The following is a 19,038-nucleotide window of genomic DNA, read 5'->3' as shown; positions in this document are numbered from 1 at the left end:
ATGAGTTTGTTTTTTTCTTTTTTGGATTTGAGTTTGTTTTGGAATCATGGTTTACTTTTTACTTTTGACGTAGATTTATTCATCCATAATTTTGTTAAAGATTTTGAATTGTCGGAGAAAATGAATCGGGGAGGTGGGGCGAGGTGGGGAAGAAGGACGGGTTTCTCAGGATGGTGGGGGCATCAAGGGGGAAGAAGGACGGGTCTGGAGGTTAGGTGCATCAGCAGGTCGTACACAATGGATAAAGTATCTTGTATTTTGGGCTTTGGTTGTTTACATGGGCCTGGGCTTAATATTTGTAAATGGACCCTAATTTCACAGCATAAATTAGAGGTGACCAAAAATCGGTCCTGGACCGGGCCATAACCGGTTACTGCCGGTCCCGATCAAGACAAAAATGTTCCATAACCGGTCCCGGTTCCGGTGAAATCCTCCATAACCGGTCAAGCTTACCGGTAACCGGTTAAGCCGTCCGGTCCCGGTCCCGGTCCCATAACCGGTTACGGCCGGTCCTTTGCAAAAAAAATATTTTTTTCTTCAAATTTTTGGTAATTAATAAATTTATATACATACATATATATATATAACAAAACATATTTTTAAACGTATTTATAAAATTAAACGTATTTATTTTTAATATGTTATTTTTAATACGTTTAAAAATATGTTTTGTTATATATATATATATATAGGGGAACGTTCAAATAAAAACCACCTAATTTGTACAAACCGTACAAACTTCATTCAACTAATCATAATTTTTCATTTTGTTTATTTTTTTGTAATTATGAGAGATTGATTAATCATTTTTATTGTGGATGATGTTAATCATGGATGTTATCATCTTCATTATTTTAATTTTAGAGAAATACATGAAACAGTTTCATTAATTTTAGAGAAATACATGAAACAGTTTCATTAATTTTAGAGAAATACATGAAACAGTTTCATTAAGTAGTATATGAAACAATTTCATAACCATATATGAAACAACTTCATCAAAAAAAATATTATATGAAACAATTTCACAAGATTAAACAATTTCATGAAAAAAATTCATAAGATTAAACAATGAAATCGACAAATGAGAGTAGTTTTTACGGTTTTTACAAATTGGAGTGATTTTCATTTGATCGCTCCTCTCTCTCTCTCTCTCTCTCTCTCTCTATATATATATATATATATATATAGACTTGGGATCATGTGAGACCATCATGTTTTCGTGAGACCCGTGAGACCAACATTTTACACTTGAAACTTCACAGCAAAATGTTGTGAAGGTGACTTTTTAAAACCTTCACAGTGTTTTTGCTGTGAAGGTTTGACTTTTTTTAAACCTTCACAGTGTTTTTGCTGTGAAGGTTACGTGTAAAAATGTGGTCTCACGGGTCTCACGAAAACAGGCTGGTCTCACGTGAACCCAACCCTATATATATATATATATATATATATATATATATATACACACGTTGACTTTTGTTGACCGGGCCGGGCCGGTCTTATAACCTGTTACATAACCGGTTTCGGTCCTAAAAAACGTTAAAATCCATAACCGGTTCATAACCGACGGTCCACAACCGGTCCATACCGGTGCCGGGCCGATTCCAGTCCCTCTCCGGTCCCGGTTCCGGTCCTCCGGCGGTTACGGGCCGGGCCGGGCCCATTTGGCCATCTCTAGTATAAATAGGTGTCTAGGGCCATTTTATCATGAGTGAGATAGGAATTACACACACAAGGTAAGCTTATGGGAGTCGATTGATTCATTGTGTGTAATTCTCTCTATTTCCCCTCCATTGTAATCATGCCGACGAGTTGAGATTACAAGATTAAATGTTCTTCATGCTATCTCTTCTCTAATTTTATATGAAGTTTCTTCATTTGTTGCTAATTTGAGACTTACGGTATGAATTTTACATGATAAATATCGTGTTATATGTTATATGGGTAAATACATTATTACGTCCATAATATCCGTTCCGTATTGATGTCGGAATTCACATTCCATACAGTATAAAAATAATGTTTGTTAGATTATTGGATGTGTGTTAGAAATTAACTGATATATGATAATTGTTGGCTGAAAAAACTAACAGTATAAATTGACCTAAACTGACATATTAAAAAAATAACAGAAAAAGATTCAAGAGTTATAATTGAAAAAATATACAAAAAAGAACCCCTGACTTTTTTTTTTGAAATACTTAAAAAAATAGTATAAAAAATAATTAAATCTATTTTTTTTATCACTGAACTCTTCCCGGTTTAAATCCAAGGAGGAATAAAAATTTTCTTGTGGCCACGGAGGTTTAAATGTGGTGACTCCGGGCTATCTGCAAAGCATGTGGTCGCCTCATATAGCGAGTTTGATATCCAGGTTAATAAAAAAAAACACTTTTTACTGAAAAAACAAAGTTGGTGTAGTCAAGACATCTCTAACAGTTATGCTATATTTTCTTTCTTTTGTTTTAAATTTGAAGATTTCTCAGTTATCTTTACCTTTTTCTGTATTCTAAAGGGGAATTTAATATAACTATTGAAACAAGTTTTTTTTAAAATTACTTTAATTTTTAAAATAGCATAACTGTTGTTTTTTTTAAATTACTGTAATTTTTAAAATAGCATAACTGTTGGAGATGATACTAGAGATTTCAATAATGGGTCCATTTTATTCAGTCTTTTGAATTGGTGGGTTGTGAGCCCAAGCCCAGCTTTCTGCCTAAAAGGCTAAAATGTAGAGGTGGCCAAAAATGGGTCCCGGGCCGGGCCATAACCGGTTACGGCCGGTCTCGATCAAGACAAAAACGTTCCATAACCGGTCCCGGTTCCGGTGAAATCCTCTATAACCGGTCAAGCTTACCGGTAACCAGTTAAGCCGCCCGGTTCCGGTCCCATAACCGGTTACGGCCGGTCTTTTGGAAAAAAAATATTTTTTTTTCAAATTTTTGGTAATTAATAAATTTATATTTATATATATATATAACAAAACATATTTATAAAATTAAACGTATTTATTTTTAATATGTTTTATATAAATACGTTCAAAAATATGTTTTGTTATATATGTATACGTTTAATTTTATAAATACGTTTAAAAATATATTTTGTTATATATATATATATATATATACACGTTGACTTTTGTTGACCGGGCCGGACCGGTCCGGTCTTAACCGGTCTCGGTCCTAAAAAACGTTAAAATCCATAACCGGTTCATAACCGACGGTCCACAACCGGTCCATACCGGTCCCGGGCCGGTTCCGGTCCCGGTTCCGGTCCTCCGGCGGTTACAGGCCGGGCCAGGCCCTTTTGGCCATCTCTACTAAAATGTTACAAGTGGGCTGCTTTTGTTGGCTCGAAATTAAAAATTAAAATAAAATAATAGAAATTGAAATAATCCTTTTAATTTGGTGTTATTTATTTTTTAAGAAATGTTAAAGTCTGATATTTACAGTCTTATTTGATTTGAGTTAAATCTTGAAAACAAAATCAAGAAAACTGTTAGATTATGGTTTTGAACTTCACCAAATTGAGTCGAAAATCAGATCATGAATCAGTTTTGAAAAGAAAAAAAATCTAGTAACCGAATTAACATAGATAACTTCGGTCTTAGGGGTTGTTTACCAAAAAATTATTCGGGTAAGCGCTTACCAAGTAACATTACCTCACTGGATGAATATGGTAGATACCAAGAATCTTACCCAGTAAGAACTAGACAAAGACCAAGAGTCTTACCCGGTAAGTGATGGCGACGAATCTTACCACGATAAAACGCTTACCGGGTAATTGTTGCATACAATGTCGTTTTGGTGGACTATAATCTTACCCGCTCAATAAATAACAGTGTTAAATTTTACCGGTAAGCACTTACTTCGTTTATTCGGTTTTGTCAATGAGGGCCAAGTTTTGCCTATTAAAAAAGTGGAAACAAGAGAATCCATTCGAACTATCAGTCTATTTTAATTCAACGGCTGTGAATTTTTGAGAGCATTTTGAATTTATTATAAATATTTAAATCAAAATCGAATAACTTCAACAAAGCTAAGTAAACTTGGAACTAATTGTATATGTAAAGTAACTGAAATGGTTGAAATAAATTAGTGTACCTGTTTTGATTTATATTATACAGTAAAAAGTAAAAAACCAGACAACTGATAATTTAGAAAACATCGGTTAGGACTGGGCCAACAGTGAATGACATGTTCATGCCTAATTTTCAGCTACCGAAGAGTTACAAACAGGTTTTTTTGATCTTTATTGACTGAACCGAGCTTTATAGGTGCTAGAGGGCTCAAGGACAGTCGTAAATCCTAACCATCATTGTGCATCTCTACATGTAACTCATTGTTTTTTCAAAATAATATATAAAAAGTACGATGACTTTTTTATCAGTTTTGGTTGAGTTCTCATCAGACTAGTCTGTTTTTGTGAAATCACAAAATAAAACTGAATTTTTACAGTAAAAACATTGTGAAGGTACAAAAAAACCAAACCTTCATAGCAAAATACCGTGAAGGTTTACCTTCACATAGAATTAGCAAAACATTGTAATTTTTTTTTTTGATTAACCTGGATATCCAACCCGCTATGCGAGCCGACTAATCCCAGGGTGACCACCTGTTTTGTATATAGCCCGGAGTCACCGCATTTGAATCTCCGTGGCCACAAGGGGATTTTTTATTTCTCCTTGGATTTTGACTTGTACTGTTTCATTAACCGATTCAAATAAAGTTACCTTATTCTGTTTTCAATTGTTTTATTGTCCTATTATTCTTTTATCTGGTAAAAGGTAGACCAACCTCTTATTTGTCATTTATTGTTCTTTAAACCCTCAACAACGGTGTTTCTCAATCGATCATTTCTCTCAATCAATCCTTTACAAATCAACTCTTAATTGATGTATTTTAATAGTATTTAAGTGTTTTAAATACGTTAATGACATATTTTCATTTAAATGAATACTAATTATAATTTAGATGTAAATTTCATAATTATGATGAATAAATATGTGAAATTGTATAAATTTTATTTATGAATCCGACAATATAATTTTTTAATGGGTAAAATAGACAATTTAAACAAATTCAGACGTTTATCAGTTTACAAAAACAAACAGTTTTATTGATTCAGATTTCAGACGTCAACACCATCTTTTATAAAACAAAAATAAAACAAAAACTTTAGACTTCAGTACCTCTTAAAAAACAAACTTCACCTCAGAAGCTTTAATTCCAACCCTGCTTGTACAAATTTGAAAATATATTTTAAAAATATGGAATTTTTTTGAAATTAGAACCCAATAATAAAAGTCAAATTTATAATCGCAAGTTTTAATTATGCATTTAATTCTCATATTTTCTCTGGCTTCAATTCCATCCTGATTTGACTTTGACTTTACAATTTCATCTTAAAGTCAAAATTATAAATTTTTGTAGGAATTTTGTTTTATTCAAACAAATTTATTTTATTATTAACCTGGATATACAATCCGTTATGCTAGCCGACTAATCCAAGGATGACCACCTACTTTGCAGATAGCCCGGAGTCATCGCATTTGAACCTCCGTTACCTAAACCCCCTCCTTGGATTGCATAGAATGACTTAAATCTAACTAAGAACTCGTTTACTAAATGTTTATTAGGTAAATATTCATGGCAGTAGTCATTATCATCATTTATTTTATCGGACTACATTTTCGGTTATCAAAACGGATTGTTGGTAAACGTCTTTTATCCGGTAAATGCTTATCAGGTAAGAGTATTCTCTCTCGTTTACCAGGTAAAATTCTCAATCTATGTTATATCTTTTAATGGGTAAGATTCTCAGTTTTTGTCATGTTCATTTAATAAAATAAGTGACATTGATAAACATTCATACGATACGCCTTTAGTAAACATCCCCAAAATTCATTGTCAGAAGCTACTTCTGGGTTTGAATTTCCCGAGTTGAATCTTACGATCCCAGTTCCATAAATGCTAATGCATAGTCGAGTCAGGTTTTTACCTAGGGTTGTCATAATCTTCTTGGAGGGCAAATTAGATAGGTTTTTAGTTCGCATGTTGGATTATATAAATCAAGACTCCAAGTAGTGATGGCCAAATCGGCCCGGCCCGGCCCGGGACCACTGGAAGACCGGAACCAGGACCGACAAAGGGCCGGCCCGGCCTGGGACCGGTTATGGGACCGAAAACCGGGACCGGTTGGGGTTTTTGACAGTTTCGTGGGATCGGGACCAGTTATGGACCGGCCAGGCCCGAAAATTAGAATAATTTTATAAATAAATGTATTTTTAAATAATTTTATAATATATTTTTTAAAGAGAACGTAATTTTAATTATATTAAAATGTATTTTTAAAGTGTATTTGAATGACCCAATTACAAATTTTATAATGTATTAAAAATATATATCATTAAAAAATTAATTTTTTTAACATCGGGACCGGTTGGGACCAGGACCCCATAACCGGTTTTCAGCTTTTCGATCTGGACTGGTTACATTGGGACCGGTTATGACCGGTTATGCAGAACCTTGGGATCGATCCGGACTGGCCCTCAGGACCAGTTTTTGGCCAGCACTAACTCCAAGCACAAGTAAAATTGGGCTCCAATTTTTTTTTTTTAAACACAAATTTAGCATGCTAATAACCCGATCCATGAAACTTTGATTATAGATTTTGGTACCAAAAAATTTAAAAAATAAAACAAAAGAAATTTAGAAAATTCAATTTGCATCATGAGAGAGAACTCCTTGTCAATTTATCATAGCTGTAATTAATTAAAAATGAATGAAAATGAGAAAATAAATATAATTATAGAAATATAAGTAAATAATCAACTGCAACAAAACATTTAATTAAATTAGCAATAATATTGTAATTTCACATTTATTTAAAAAAATGATTCTTGTTAAATAACTTAGGAGTTGTTTGTTTACCTCTTAATAGTTCCATTAAGAGGTAACATTTGAATCGTTAAGAACTGAATCTTGTTTGGTAAAAAAAAGTCTGTCTTTTAATGGTTTTAAAACCCTCTTAATGATTTTGTGTCATGTGCCATCCTTAATCATTAAACGTCATAATTTCATTGTAAACAATTACCAAACAATTATATTTCAGTTTGCACTATATCATGAGAGTCTCTTAATCATTCTGACCACTTAATCATTCTACACTAAACCATTCATCAACTGTCAAACAACCATTTATTTCGTATTTTTCAAAATTTTGATTATTTTGACCATAAAATATAAAAAATGTAATAAAAAAATTGGTGCTAAATACTCAAAACCAATAATTATATCTTAAGTTTTATAAGAATATGAGTGCTAGAACCTCTAACCACTTCATATATATATCTCTCTCTCTCTCTCTCACACACACATACATACATACATACATACATACATACATACATACATACATACATACATACATACATACATACATACATACATACACATACATACATACATATACATACATACATACATACATATATATATATATATATATATATAGGGTTGCATTCACGCGAGACCAACTATTTTCATGAGACCCGTGAGACCTTCTTTTTATACTTGAAACTTTACAGCAAAACACTGTGAAGGTAAAAAAAGCCGAACCTTCACAACAAAACGTTGTGAAAGTAACTTTCACAGTATTTTAGCTGTGAGATTTAAAATGTAAAAAAGTAGTTTCACGTGTCTCATGAAAACAAATTGGTCTCACGTGAAACTAACCATATATATATATATATATATATATATATATTATACGAGATAATTAAAAATTAAACTTATTAAAACAAAATACTAAAACTTGTATAAAAAACTACAAGAAAGGAAAATAAATGAATAATTATACTCTATATTAATTAATTTCAAATTTTTGTATCAATTTTACTTTTATTAATCTATTAAAATTAATAACATAAAATAATTAAGAAACAATATAAATAATTAAAAAAACATTAATAAAAAGGAAATATGGATATTTTTACAAGAACCAATAATCTTAGAGAGATTCTTATAAATGCTCAACATTTTCAATATAACGTCAATGTCATTGAAAATTGAATAATAGAAATCATCGAGCATTTAATTTTCCAACTTTTTTGGTATTCAATTGTCCAATTTCATCATTATTTCTTTCACATTCAACTTGTGATCACTTTGATTAAACCATTGGCCACATAGACACTATGATCAAATGTTTTATGAAGATATATATATATATATATATATATATATATATATATATATAGAGTGTTTGTTTCAAATACAACCCGTTGTATTTGTACAACCAATGCAATCCAATAAATTGAGATATTTATGGAAATGATGATAGTTCATTTATTATGATTTGAATATTTATGAAAGATGAATATGATTCATTAATTATGATCAATACTTTATATTATAAAACAATCAAAACTTCTATGAAATCACATATTAATCAAATGAAATGGACGGTTGAGATTGAGTTGTATTGGTTGCACAAATGTCAAATATTGTATAATAACCAACCTTTATATATATATAAAGAGCCAAGATCAAATGCTAACCATCATTTTTGTGTTAACCTTATTAACTGATCTTGATCATCCAAATCTATAATCAATGGTTAAGATTAATCAATAAAAAAAATTAAATTTTTAAGTTTGAATTTTAATGAGGCATAGTGAACAATGATGAAATGGGCATTTTGGGAAAAAAAAAATACACTTATCAAGATTATTCTAGTAAATTGAATTCATTTGTAACCCCCAAACAATTAATGGAGAGTTACAAACAATCAAATCCCAAAAAATATGCATTTTTATATATATTTTTTTACTATTGATCTTCCATGTTCATTCTTGTATGAATTCCTAAATCGCATAAGAAACACGGTAGTAACAATTTTCGGTATTGATCAATTTGAACACAAATGAACCGTGAACACAATTTGAACAAAAATGAACAACCGTGAACACAATTTGAACACAAATGAACCGTGAACACGATATGAACACGATATGAAAACAAATGAACACGATATGTGCAATTTTTGGCCCATATATTCACATATATAGACGTCCCACAAAATTAAGGTAGCATCTGTTAATTTGTGTTCATCTGTTAATTTATTCAAATTGTGTTCACAGTTCATTTGTGTTCAAATTGTGTTCACGGTTGTCATGTGTGTTCACGGTTCATTTGTGTTCAAATTGATCAATACCGAAAATCGTTACTACGTGTTTCTTATGCGATTTAGGAATTCATATAAGAATGAACATAGAAGATCAATAGTAAAAAAATTAATAATATGAATGCATATTTTTTTGGGATTTGATTGTTTGTAACTCCCCATTAATTGTTTGAGGGTTACAAATGAATTCAATTTACTAGAATACCCTTGTAAAGGTAAAATGAACAAGACATAAACGTCTAAGAATAATGGAATTTGATTGGTTGAGAGAGTATTCAAAGTTAATACAAAAATGATGGTTAACATTTGATCTTCCCTCTCTCTCTCTCTCTCTCTCTCTCTATATATATATATATATATATATATATATATATATATAAGGTTGGGTTCACGTAAGGCCAATGGTTTTTTGTGAGACCCGTAAGACCAATTTATGTTCATTGATCAACTTTTTAAGTTAATGATCTAATGGTCTAAATTACACGGTGGCAATTTTGTGATTATTGAGAAGTCTCGTGGCATTTATAAATGTTTAGATTGTGAGATTATAAATCTAATCCAAGGGTTGAGAATTGGTCTTATGGGTCTCATGAAAAACCATTGGTCTTACATGATCCCAAGTCTATATATATATATATATACACACACACACACTACTTGGTGTACCCGTGCAATGCGGCGGGAGCCGTGAATTTTAACGATTTTGAAGTTTCACTGGTTTTATTAGAGAATATTTAACGATAATATAAATTATACTTGATCTTTACATATTAATACAATTTGAATAAATAAGAGTTATGGTTCTAATTACAGGCTATCGATGAAAAAAAAAATTGTATGACAGTTTAAAATCCAACATATTTAAACGACCCAACAAATGCGTTTGATTTACACCAAGAGCAAAGAATCAAAAGATCTAGAGCGAGACCGATAATTTTATAGCAATTGAATGAGAGATGAATGAGATAATTTTTAATAACTCATGATGAATATCAGTTTGAATCTCACCTTGAGGGATGAGGAGAAGATATAGAGGTATGAGAGAGTGAAAACATGAGTGAAAAGTGTCAAAAGTATCTTGGGAATATGAAAAGAAAAGGTAATAATGTACACTGGTAACTTGTATTATAAGTTATTTTAATTGTACATTAATGAGTTGTTTTTAAGACTTTGTGCATAATATATATATATATATATATATATATATATATATAATCATTGACAAGTAATTACATAAGTAATTTATCAGTATGACCTATCAACGATGGATTCTAGATGTACAGTATCTGTCAGTGTAGTAATCACTTGGTTGGAAATATCTGTTAATGATGCCATGCTTTCTACTAGTGTTTGCTAAATCCTCAACACAAGTACAACTTTTGTCGTTTGGGTAAAAAGTTGATCACCGTCAACCCCAACCGACCCCACATAAAACCCTGCACCTCTAAAGACACCAATATTTGGACAAAGTCACCTCAGCTTTTACCAATCAAGATACACGCTAGAAGCATACAACATTCATCATTAAATGAACGACCTTTAGCTTACGAAATACAAAAGCATGGTTTTCTGTTTGAAAAAGTAGAAAACTTTTAGCAGTTTAGTTTCATATTTATCTAAACCGAGAATATATTTTTTTTAAAAATATTCGTAAATTCAAAACAGAACCAACCAGAAGATGTTTTGATTTAATCCCAAATAGGCATAACTGATCTAGACGGTTTTTGTTTTCAAAACCCGGCTTAAAGCATCTCTAGCAAAATATCCCAAAAGAGGAAAATAAAAATCCCGAGATTTTTTCAGTAAAAACTTAAATCATCCTCCAAAAATAGAAAAAAAGAACCGAGACAACAAAACGTCATCCATATTTAGAAAGAAAGAAAACGTATATTAAATATTTTTTTTGACGCACTTAGAGAAAATAGAAAGTGTATTAATCTACCATTTTCTCGAAATTACCATTTCAGAAAATTGTTTTAACATTTTGTTAAGTTATTAAATACATTAAATATATTTAATAATATAATTAATTGTAAAATTAATTCATTAAAAATAAAAAAATCTTTTATAGATTTTAATTATTTGCTTAATTTATATAAAAAGCTTATAGTTAAAATATAATTGCAGATACATGTAAATTAATCACGTTTTGGCAACATAAACCAGATTAAATAATACATTGATTATTATACTATTTTCGTTATCGAACATATATGTATGATACATATATTGTATTCGAATTTTTTGATCGTTTATTCGATTACGCAAACCGATTAAACCAAATTTTACTTGGTTCGGTTATCAGATAGTTTGAGAAATATTGAGTGTTTGAGATTGCTTATAAAAACAACTTATTGACTTATTTTGGTGTGATACCGGTAATAAACACTTTCGAGTTTTTGAATAAACAACTTATACCAGTGCCAATCCGATAATAAGTAGTTTTTGAAGAAGTTAAACTCTTTGAACTTATAATAAGTTGTTTCATATTAACAATCCCAAACACCCCCTAAAACACGGATTAAGAGGTTGTTTGTTTACCTCTTAATAGTTACATTAACAGACAATCTCTGAATCGTTAAAAGATGAATTTTGTTTGCAAAAAAAAAGTCTGCCTCTTAATTATTCTAAAACCCTTTGAATGGTTTTGTATCCTGGGTCTCCCTTAACCATTCAGCACCCTAATTCCATTGTAAACAATTACCGAACAATTATATTTTATTTTGCACTATATCATAAGAGCCTCTTAATCATTCTGACCACTTAATCATTCAGCATCAAACCATTCAGCAACTGACAAACAGTCTCTAATTCATATTAAATATACCAAAAACTGATTTAACCAATCGAATAACATCCTATAACGCTTTTCAAAAATAGCTGTACACGTGTCACAACGGTGTAGGCAACTATGAATTGACCAATATAGCCTCCTGCGATATTTCTATGATTGCCTTATCATTTAACGCTCAGATTTCCATGTGTACACATTCCAAGTCAAAGTCATATACATATACATATACACACACACATATATATATATATATATAATATATATATCTATATGTAAATGCCAACTTCCTATCTAACACCATGTTTCTCAATTAGTCGGCTTGACTTTTCTTCCTCATTCTGTACTTCTCTTCATCAAACCACAAGATATTTCAACAGAAAACAATCTTGTCAGAAACCATCTGTCACAAAGAATTCAAAAAGCTTTTTAATTTGGTCTCAAACATGAGGCATGGTGAGGGCATAGCGTACCACCTTGTTCTTGCCCTTCTCTCCTTTGTCATCTTGTTGTTCATCATCTTAGCCGTTTTCATCTTATGGAAGAACAAGAAGAGCAAAAGATCGAACGAGACGGTCCACGATCAAAAATCCGATCAAGAAACCCCTCCCATAAAGCTTTACGGATCACCGTACTTGTTGGTGGACATCGATGTGGCCACAGATGGATTTAACGAGCGGAGAATCATCGGAAAAGGCCGTTTAGGGACTGTTTACGCCGCCGTGTTAGCCGGAGGTGAATTAGTGGCGGTAAAACGAATCCACCCTCGTTTTGTTTTAAGAAATGCCGGTTTAGGGTTAGGGTTAAACCCGATTCTGAAACGGTTATCTTTAGCTAATCACCCTAATGTTTTGCCAATATTAGGGTTCTCTCAAGGTCCTGGAGAGAGAATTGTGGTAATGGAGTTCATGGGTATGATGAGTTTGGACTTCTACCTCCACCAAAACCCCGACGGGGCGGCGTTACTTGACTGGGGGCGGCGGCTGAGGGTGGCTACCGGTGTTGCTCGAGGGTTGGAGTACTTACATGAAGTGATGTCGCCACCTATACTTCACGGCAGTGTCAAACCTTCAAATATCTTGATAGATGTCAAGTTTAGTGCCAAGATTTGTGATTATGGTCTATCTTTTTTAGCCCCCAATGAGAAAGAAGGGCTGGTGGGGTATGTAGATGAAGAGTATTGGGTCGAACCAAATGGGGTTTCAAAAGAAAGTGATGTTTATGGTTTAGGGGTTGTTTTGTTAGAGTTGTTAAGTGGTAGGAGAAGTGATGGTGGGTTGATTGTGAAGTGGGGTTTGCCATTGATTAAAGAAATGAGAATGGGTGAGGTTTTGGATCCAAGATTAGTGGCACCAAATGACATTAAGCCTTTGGTTAGATTGGCTAAGGTGGCTAGTGCTTGTGTGGGTAATTCTAGGAGAAATAGGCCTTCAATTGGTCAAGTAGTGACAATTTTGAACAATATACAAGATGAAGCCATGATTTGGAGTAATGGGTCATTTTAAAGATTTCGTCTTTTAGTCGGGTTTTTGTTATAAAAGACTGATGTTATGATACCAGATCTGTGATGAAGTAAACGTGACGATAAGAATGAAGATATGTGTTGGTTTGTTAATCTGTATTCATGTTTGATTGTTTGGTTTTGTTTTGAATTCTTTAAACGGTTTTGATTTTGATTAGGAATTGAATTTTGAATAAACCAGACCGTTAAAGATATCATGCGGTATTAATTAATTAGTTTCATGAGAGTTGAAATCATAATTGAATACCAGACACTTTGCTACTTGTTTTTGATTTCGGAGTTTATTAAATCGTGTTATCTTTTGAAAGAATGATTAAATATAAGTAAAGAAAACGAGGTCGTGATCAGAGGTTGATGCTTTTGTCATTTGTTCATGAACACGTCGACCTTTGGCATGCGATATTGGGTGATGGGAAAAGATTGGATCGGGATTTAGGAACCGTAAATCAGTTCAAGACAATTTGGGCCATTTGCAACCTAATTATCTATACTATATTATAAAGAATTTGACAAAAACTTTTGAAAACTATTTTTTATGCTTGAAGTACTGTTTATTGATGCATATTACTTAAAATTCAAGGTTACAAACAAACTGTGCGTAATTACAACTTATTAAAGCTTCTTGTTTGAATTTGTGTAACGAACTGCATATAATCATAGTCAAATACAAGATAAACGTTTCATTTTAAATATAGAAAATCTAAAATATGATTAGGATAATCATTGAGTTCAAACAGAATACTTAAATATTATTCTTATAAAAAATTATATATTATTAAATCAAAAATAAATTACTCAGTTATTAAATCTAAATTAAATTATAATAAAAAATTGAATTAAAAAAATTACACAAAAAACAAGAACTTTTAAATAGTTAATTTGATACTAATATTGATATATTTATTTTCGAAATTTTATGATATTTTCAAATTTATATTTTATTCAAAAATAAAAACATTATTCATTTTTATTAAAACCACATAAAAACCGTATTAAAACATCTACAGAGACGGAATAAAACGAAACATTAAAGTGGAGATATATATTTCGCTGCATTGTACGAGTACCTTTCTAGTAATTTCTAAAGAAAAAATGTACAATTTTTTTAAGAATTTATATTTTAAAAGTATAAAGATTTTTGCAAGGATATATATACCTTTCGAAACATTGTGCCCAGAAAAAAAGATAATTACTCCTAACCACTTATGTTTCTCGGATCAAATTTTAATATATGTAAAAGTAAGGGGTGGTTATGTAAATATCAGATATGGTTAGATTCATGTTAGACCATTTGTTTTCGTGAGACTCATGAAATCAATTTTTTTACACTTGAAACTTAATTGCAAAATGCTGTGAAGGTAAGAAAATGTCGAACCTTCACAGTAAAAACAATGTGAAGTTTGCCTTCACTACTAAAAAAAAAAGTATCAACGATGAAAAAAATCCCTTGCGGATCAGCGAGGGATTGACCCAAAACTAGTTCCCTCGTTGATCTCTCGCTGGTTTTTAGTTTTTTCTGTGAAGTTTCAAGTGTAAAAAAATGAAACCACGTGTCTTACGAAAACAAACTGTTCTAACATGAACTCAACCCCCATACATATATATATATATATATATATATATTATAATTACAAATTTATTTATTTAATAAATTAAAAATCACATAATTGTTGATGAAAGTTGTTGGGAGGACGTGTATTTACACATGACGGTGGTTTGTCCCACACAGTGGATTGAGAATCTCTTTAATTAATTAATTAATTAATTATCTTATATTTATTTATTTATTTATTTATTATTTATTTAAAAAAACGTATGGGGTATTTCTTTAATAAGCTTGTCGTTGCTTAATCATTAATCTGGCTGAAACAAATATACACAGTGTTTAGAAAATTCTTAAATTCCATAATTTACGTTCGAGTTTCGACACACACCCATGCTTTTTCCATTGTTCTTTGTCTCCATTGTTGTTTGTCTCCATTTTAGTATTACAAATAGGGGTGTAAATGATACGAGTCGAACTCGAGAATCACTTAGGGGTGTTAATGAGTTGGGTTGATCGGGTTGAAGACATTTGAACAATCTAATTCAATGCTTGCGGTTTGAAAAATCTTAACCCAACTCAACTCAACCCAACCCAAACCGTCGGGTTGATACTTTGGTATATTAAATATTTTTCTAACATTGAATGTGTTATTTCTCTACTCGTAATTTATTTTCCATCATCAATCATTTGATACAAATTATTCATACTTCTTACGTATATCACATTCAATTAATTTTCTCAAGTTACATACATATGTTCACTGTTACTGAACATATATATCAATGAGTTGTATAAGATGGAGAATACATTGAAAATATGTATATATGAAGAGCGTACGTGATAATGTAATTGTCTAATATACATATCAATATAAACTCAACAATCGTATTAAATCCAAGAAATGAAATAATATCGGGTTCATCAGGTTGGGTTGGGTTCAAATAATAGTAAGCCAGTATCAACCCAATACCTACGGTTTGAAAATTTTACAACTCAATTAGACATCGGGTTGCTTCGGGTTGAGTTATTTCATGTTGGGTTGGGTTGGGTTGATCGGGTTGGTCAGGTTTTTGAGCACCCCTAGTATCACTATACTCGACTCGAACTCGAAACCCAATTTCTATGTTCGAACTCGACTCGAAAACTTACGAGTAGTAAAAATCAAAGCTCGACTCGAACTCGATAACTATTTCCTAAGCTCGAACTCGAATCAAACTCGAATTCAGCTCGAATCAAGCTCGACCAGTGAGATTTATGAAAATTTAGGGTCATTCTCTTAGAAATTTTAAAACTTAAAAATGTTCTCTTAGTTTTTATAAAACTAAAGAGATCAACTCAAACTTCATTATCAAAAAGATAAAGTTAAAAATTTCATTTACCTTCACTTTTTCTTATAACATCTTCTCTCTTTCTTTACCAATTTTTTTAATGTGGGACAATTTTACTAATATTTTTTTATAGTTTTTCTTCGTCTTTTTTTAATTGTGATTTTAATAAAAATAATTGATTAATTTTTAAAAAATGCATAATTTTTTTTAAATATCTAAAAATATAAGACATTTTTATTATTTATATTTTACAAATTTTTTCATTAAAACTAATTATATATAATATAATCGAGTATCTCACGAACTTTTCGAGTCGAGTATTGGGTAGCTTGACTCGACTCGTTAATATATCGAGTCGAGTTCGAGCCGAGCCTATTCGAGTCGAGTGTTGACCGAGCTTTGACCTTGTCGATCTCGAATAGCTCACGAGATGTTTGATACCATTTACACCTCTAACTACAAATATACATGTATTAAATATTGGTTGCTAATTATCGATGATAATTATATAAAAAATCGTTTAAATTACGTCTTTTGGTGCTATTTATATACTTATTTTGTATTTTAAAGTACGTTCATTGACCGTTTTCCTTCAAATATTTAATTATACTACTAAGCGTTCCGAATTATCTTTGTATTAATACCCTTAATTGAAATTTGTCCCCTTATATTCAAGACCTTGACCTAAAGGGAATTTTTTGGTAGGTGTTGGTCCCATACGGATCTACAAGAGTTTAAAGGTAACAATTTGTAGAAAGGAGATGAATACAAACACACAAAGTTCATCTTTTAAAATTCTTTATTGATATGAGAAGATCAATACAAAATTTACAGATTGTTTGCGGAAAAAAAATAAGATACATAACTTATTTAAACAATCTGGAGAACACACAAGATACAGAAAAGCAAGTGAGAAAAAACTTGCTTAAGAAAATGCTATAACTTTGTTTGAGAGTAACTCAGTTTTGCATGTATGTGTTGTTCTTCACTGGAAGTAAGCTTAGCTTCGTGGGATATGGAGAAGCGAGTCTCCATGCCTATTTATACCCATTGCATTAAATTGCAAATCAGAAGTTACACAACACGTGACAAGTTTCTAGAGGTGAGATTGTTTTTTGTCTTCAGTTATACATGTTTTTGTCCGTATATGAATAGTAGTCTTTCACAAAGTAGGTAAGCACGCTTGGAGACAATAGAGTGACTTCATACATGTGCTTTACTTTGAGAGTTATGAGGTTGTCCTTGTATGCAGGAGGATAAGACAAAATGTAATCTTGTATTACAAGATTTATTTGATTGCTAACACTGGCATAACTCTAGAGTTTCTTCAGTGTTTTGCTGAATCTTGAACCAACTTCACACTTGATTTTAGACATGCTTGTTATCACTGAAAAATCGCATCAGATCACAAACGATGAGACAGACCAAGAGGTGAGGATCGATAGGTTCGAGTTGTAAAAGGTAACGTTATGTTTGTGAATTATAATCTACGTAATACATAACTTATTTTTTGATCTTATTGAAAAAAACCTCCTTTGATAAGCCATAAGCTAGCCGAGGGTTTTAATTTTTACTTTTTATTTAATTATGTTCGTTATCAAATAAAAACGAAATTATCAGATAACAATCAGTTATTTTATAAACTAGTTTGCAGAACACATAACATAAATATTTTGTACAAGAATCACATGGGTGGTGCCTTATTGGTTTGAGCTTGGGCTCCAAAGGTCATAGTGTCTGGAGGTCTCAAGTTCAAATTCAAGAAAGAATAGAAATCCCCTTATGGCTACGGATGTTCAAATACGGTGACTCCGGGCTACCGCTAAGCAGATGATCGCTCTGGGATTAGTCGGTTCACATAACGGGTCGAATATCCAGTTTAATTATATATATTTATATATATATATATAAATATATATATATATATATATATATATATATTGTACAAGAGAATTATAGGGTTTTAATTAATAATATGGTCCATTCAGTTAATATATAGGCTAAATCACGTAAGTATTTGTCTTTTTATCTACAAAATATATTTTATTACAGTAGATATTATATTTTAATAATTATATAACACGACCCATAAGCTACGATACATCATTTGGATATATATATATATATATGTAGACTTGGATTATGTGAGACCAGCTTGTTTTCGTGAGACCCGTGAGACCAGCATTTTACACTTGAAACTTCACAGCAAAATGCTGTGAAGGTAACTTTTTAAAACCTTCACAGTGTTTTTGCTGTGAAGGTTCGACTTTTTTTAAACCTTCATAGCGTTTTTGCTGTGAAGTTTACGTGTAAAAATGTGGTCTTACGGGTCTCACGAAAACAGGCTGGTCTCACGTGAACCCAACCCTATATATGTATATATATATATATATATGTATATATATATATGTATATAGACTTGGGATCATGTGAGACCAGCCTGTTTTTGTGAGACCCGTGAGACCAACATTTTACACTTGAAACTTCACAGCATTAAAATGCTGTGAAGGTGACTTTTTAAAACCTTCACAGTGTTCTTGCTGTGAAGGTTCGACTTTTTAAAACCTTTAAAACCTTCACAGTGTTTTTGCTGTGAAGGTTCGACTTTTTTTAAACCTTCACAGTGTTTTTGCTGTGAAGGTTACGTGTAAAAATGTGGTCTCAC

General features: G+C 31.5%; 1 protein-coding gene across 1 annotated transcript; it reads left to right on the top strand.

Moving 5' to 3' along the window:
- Nucleotides 1-12,373: 12,373 nt before the first annotated feature.
- Nucleotides 12,374-13,610, top strand: LOC112526972 (serine/threonine-protein kinase-like protein CR4). The gene has a single exon (XM_025137430.1). The coding sequence runs from the start codon at nucleotides 12,424-12,426 to the stop codon at nucleotides 13,480-13,482; it is 1,059 nt and encodes a 352-aa protein (XP_024993198.1). The 5' UTR covers nucleotides 12,374-12,423; the 3' UTR covers nucleotides 13,483-13,610.
- The last annotated feature ends 5,428 nt before the right edge of the window (nucleotides 13,611-19,038 follow it).

The sequence above is a fragment of the Cynara cardunculus genome (assembly GCF_001531365.2).
Source record: "Cynara cardunculus var. scolymus isolate 2C chromosome LG 14, CcrdV1, whole genome shotgun sequence".
NCBI lineage: Eukaryota > Viridiplantae > Streptophyta > Magnoliopsida > Asterales > Asteraceae > Cynara > Cynara cardunculus.
This window is presented reverse-complemented; position numbering and strand designations above follow the sequence as displayed.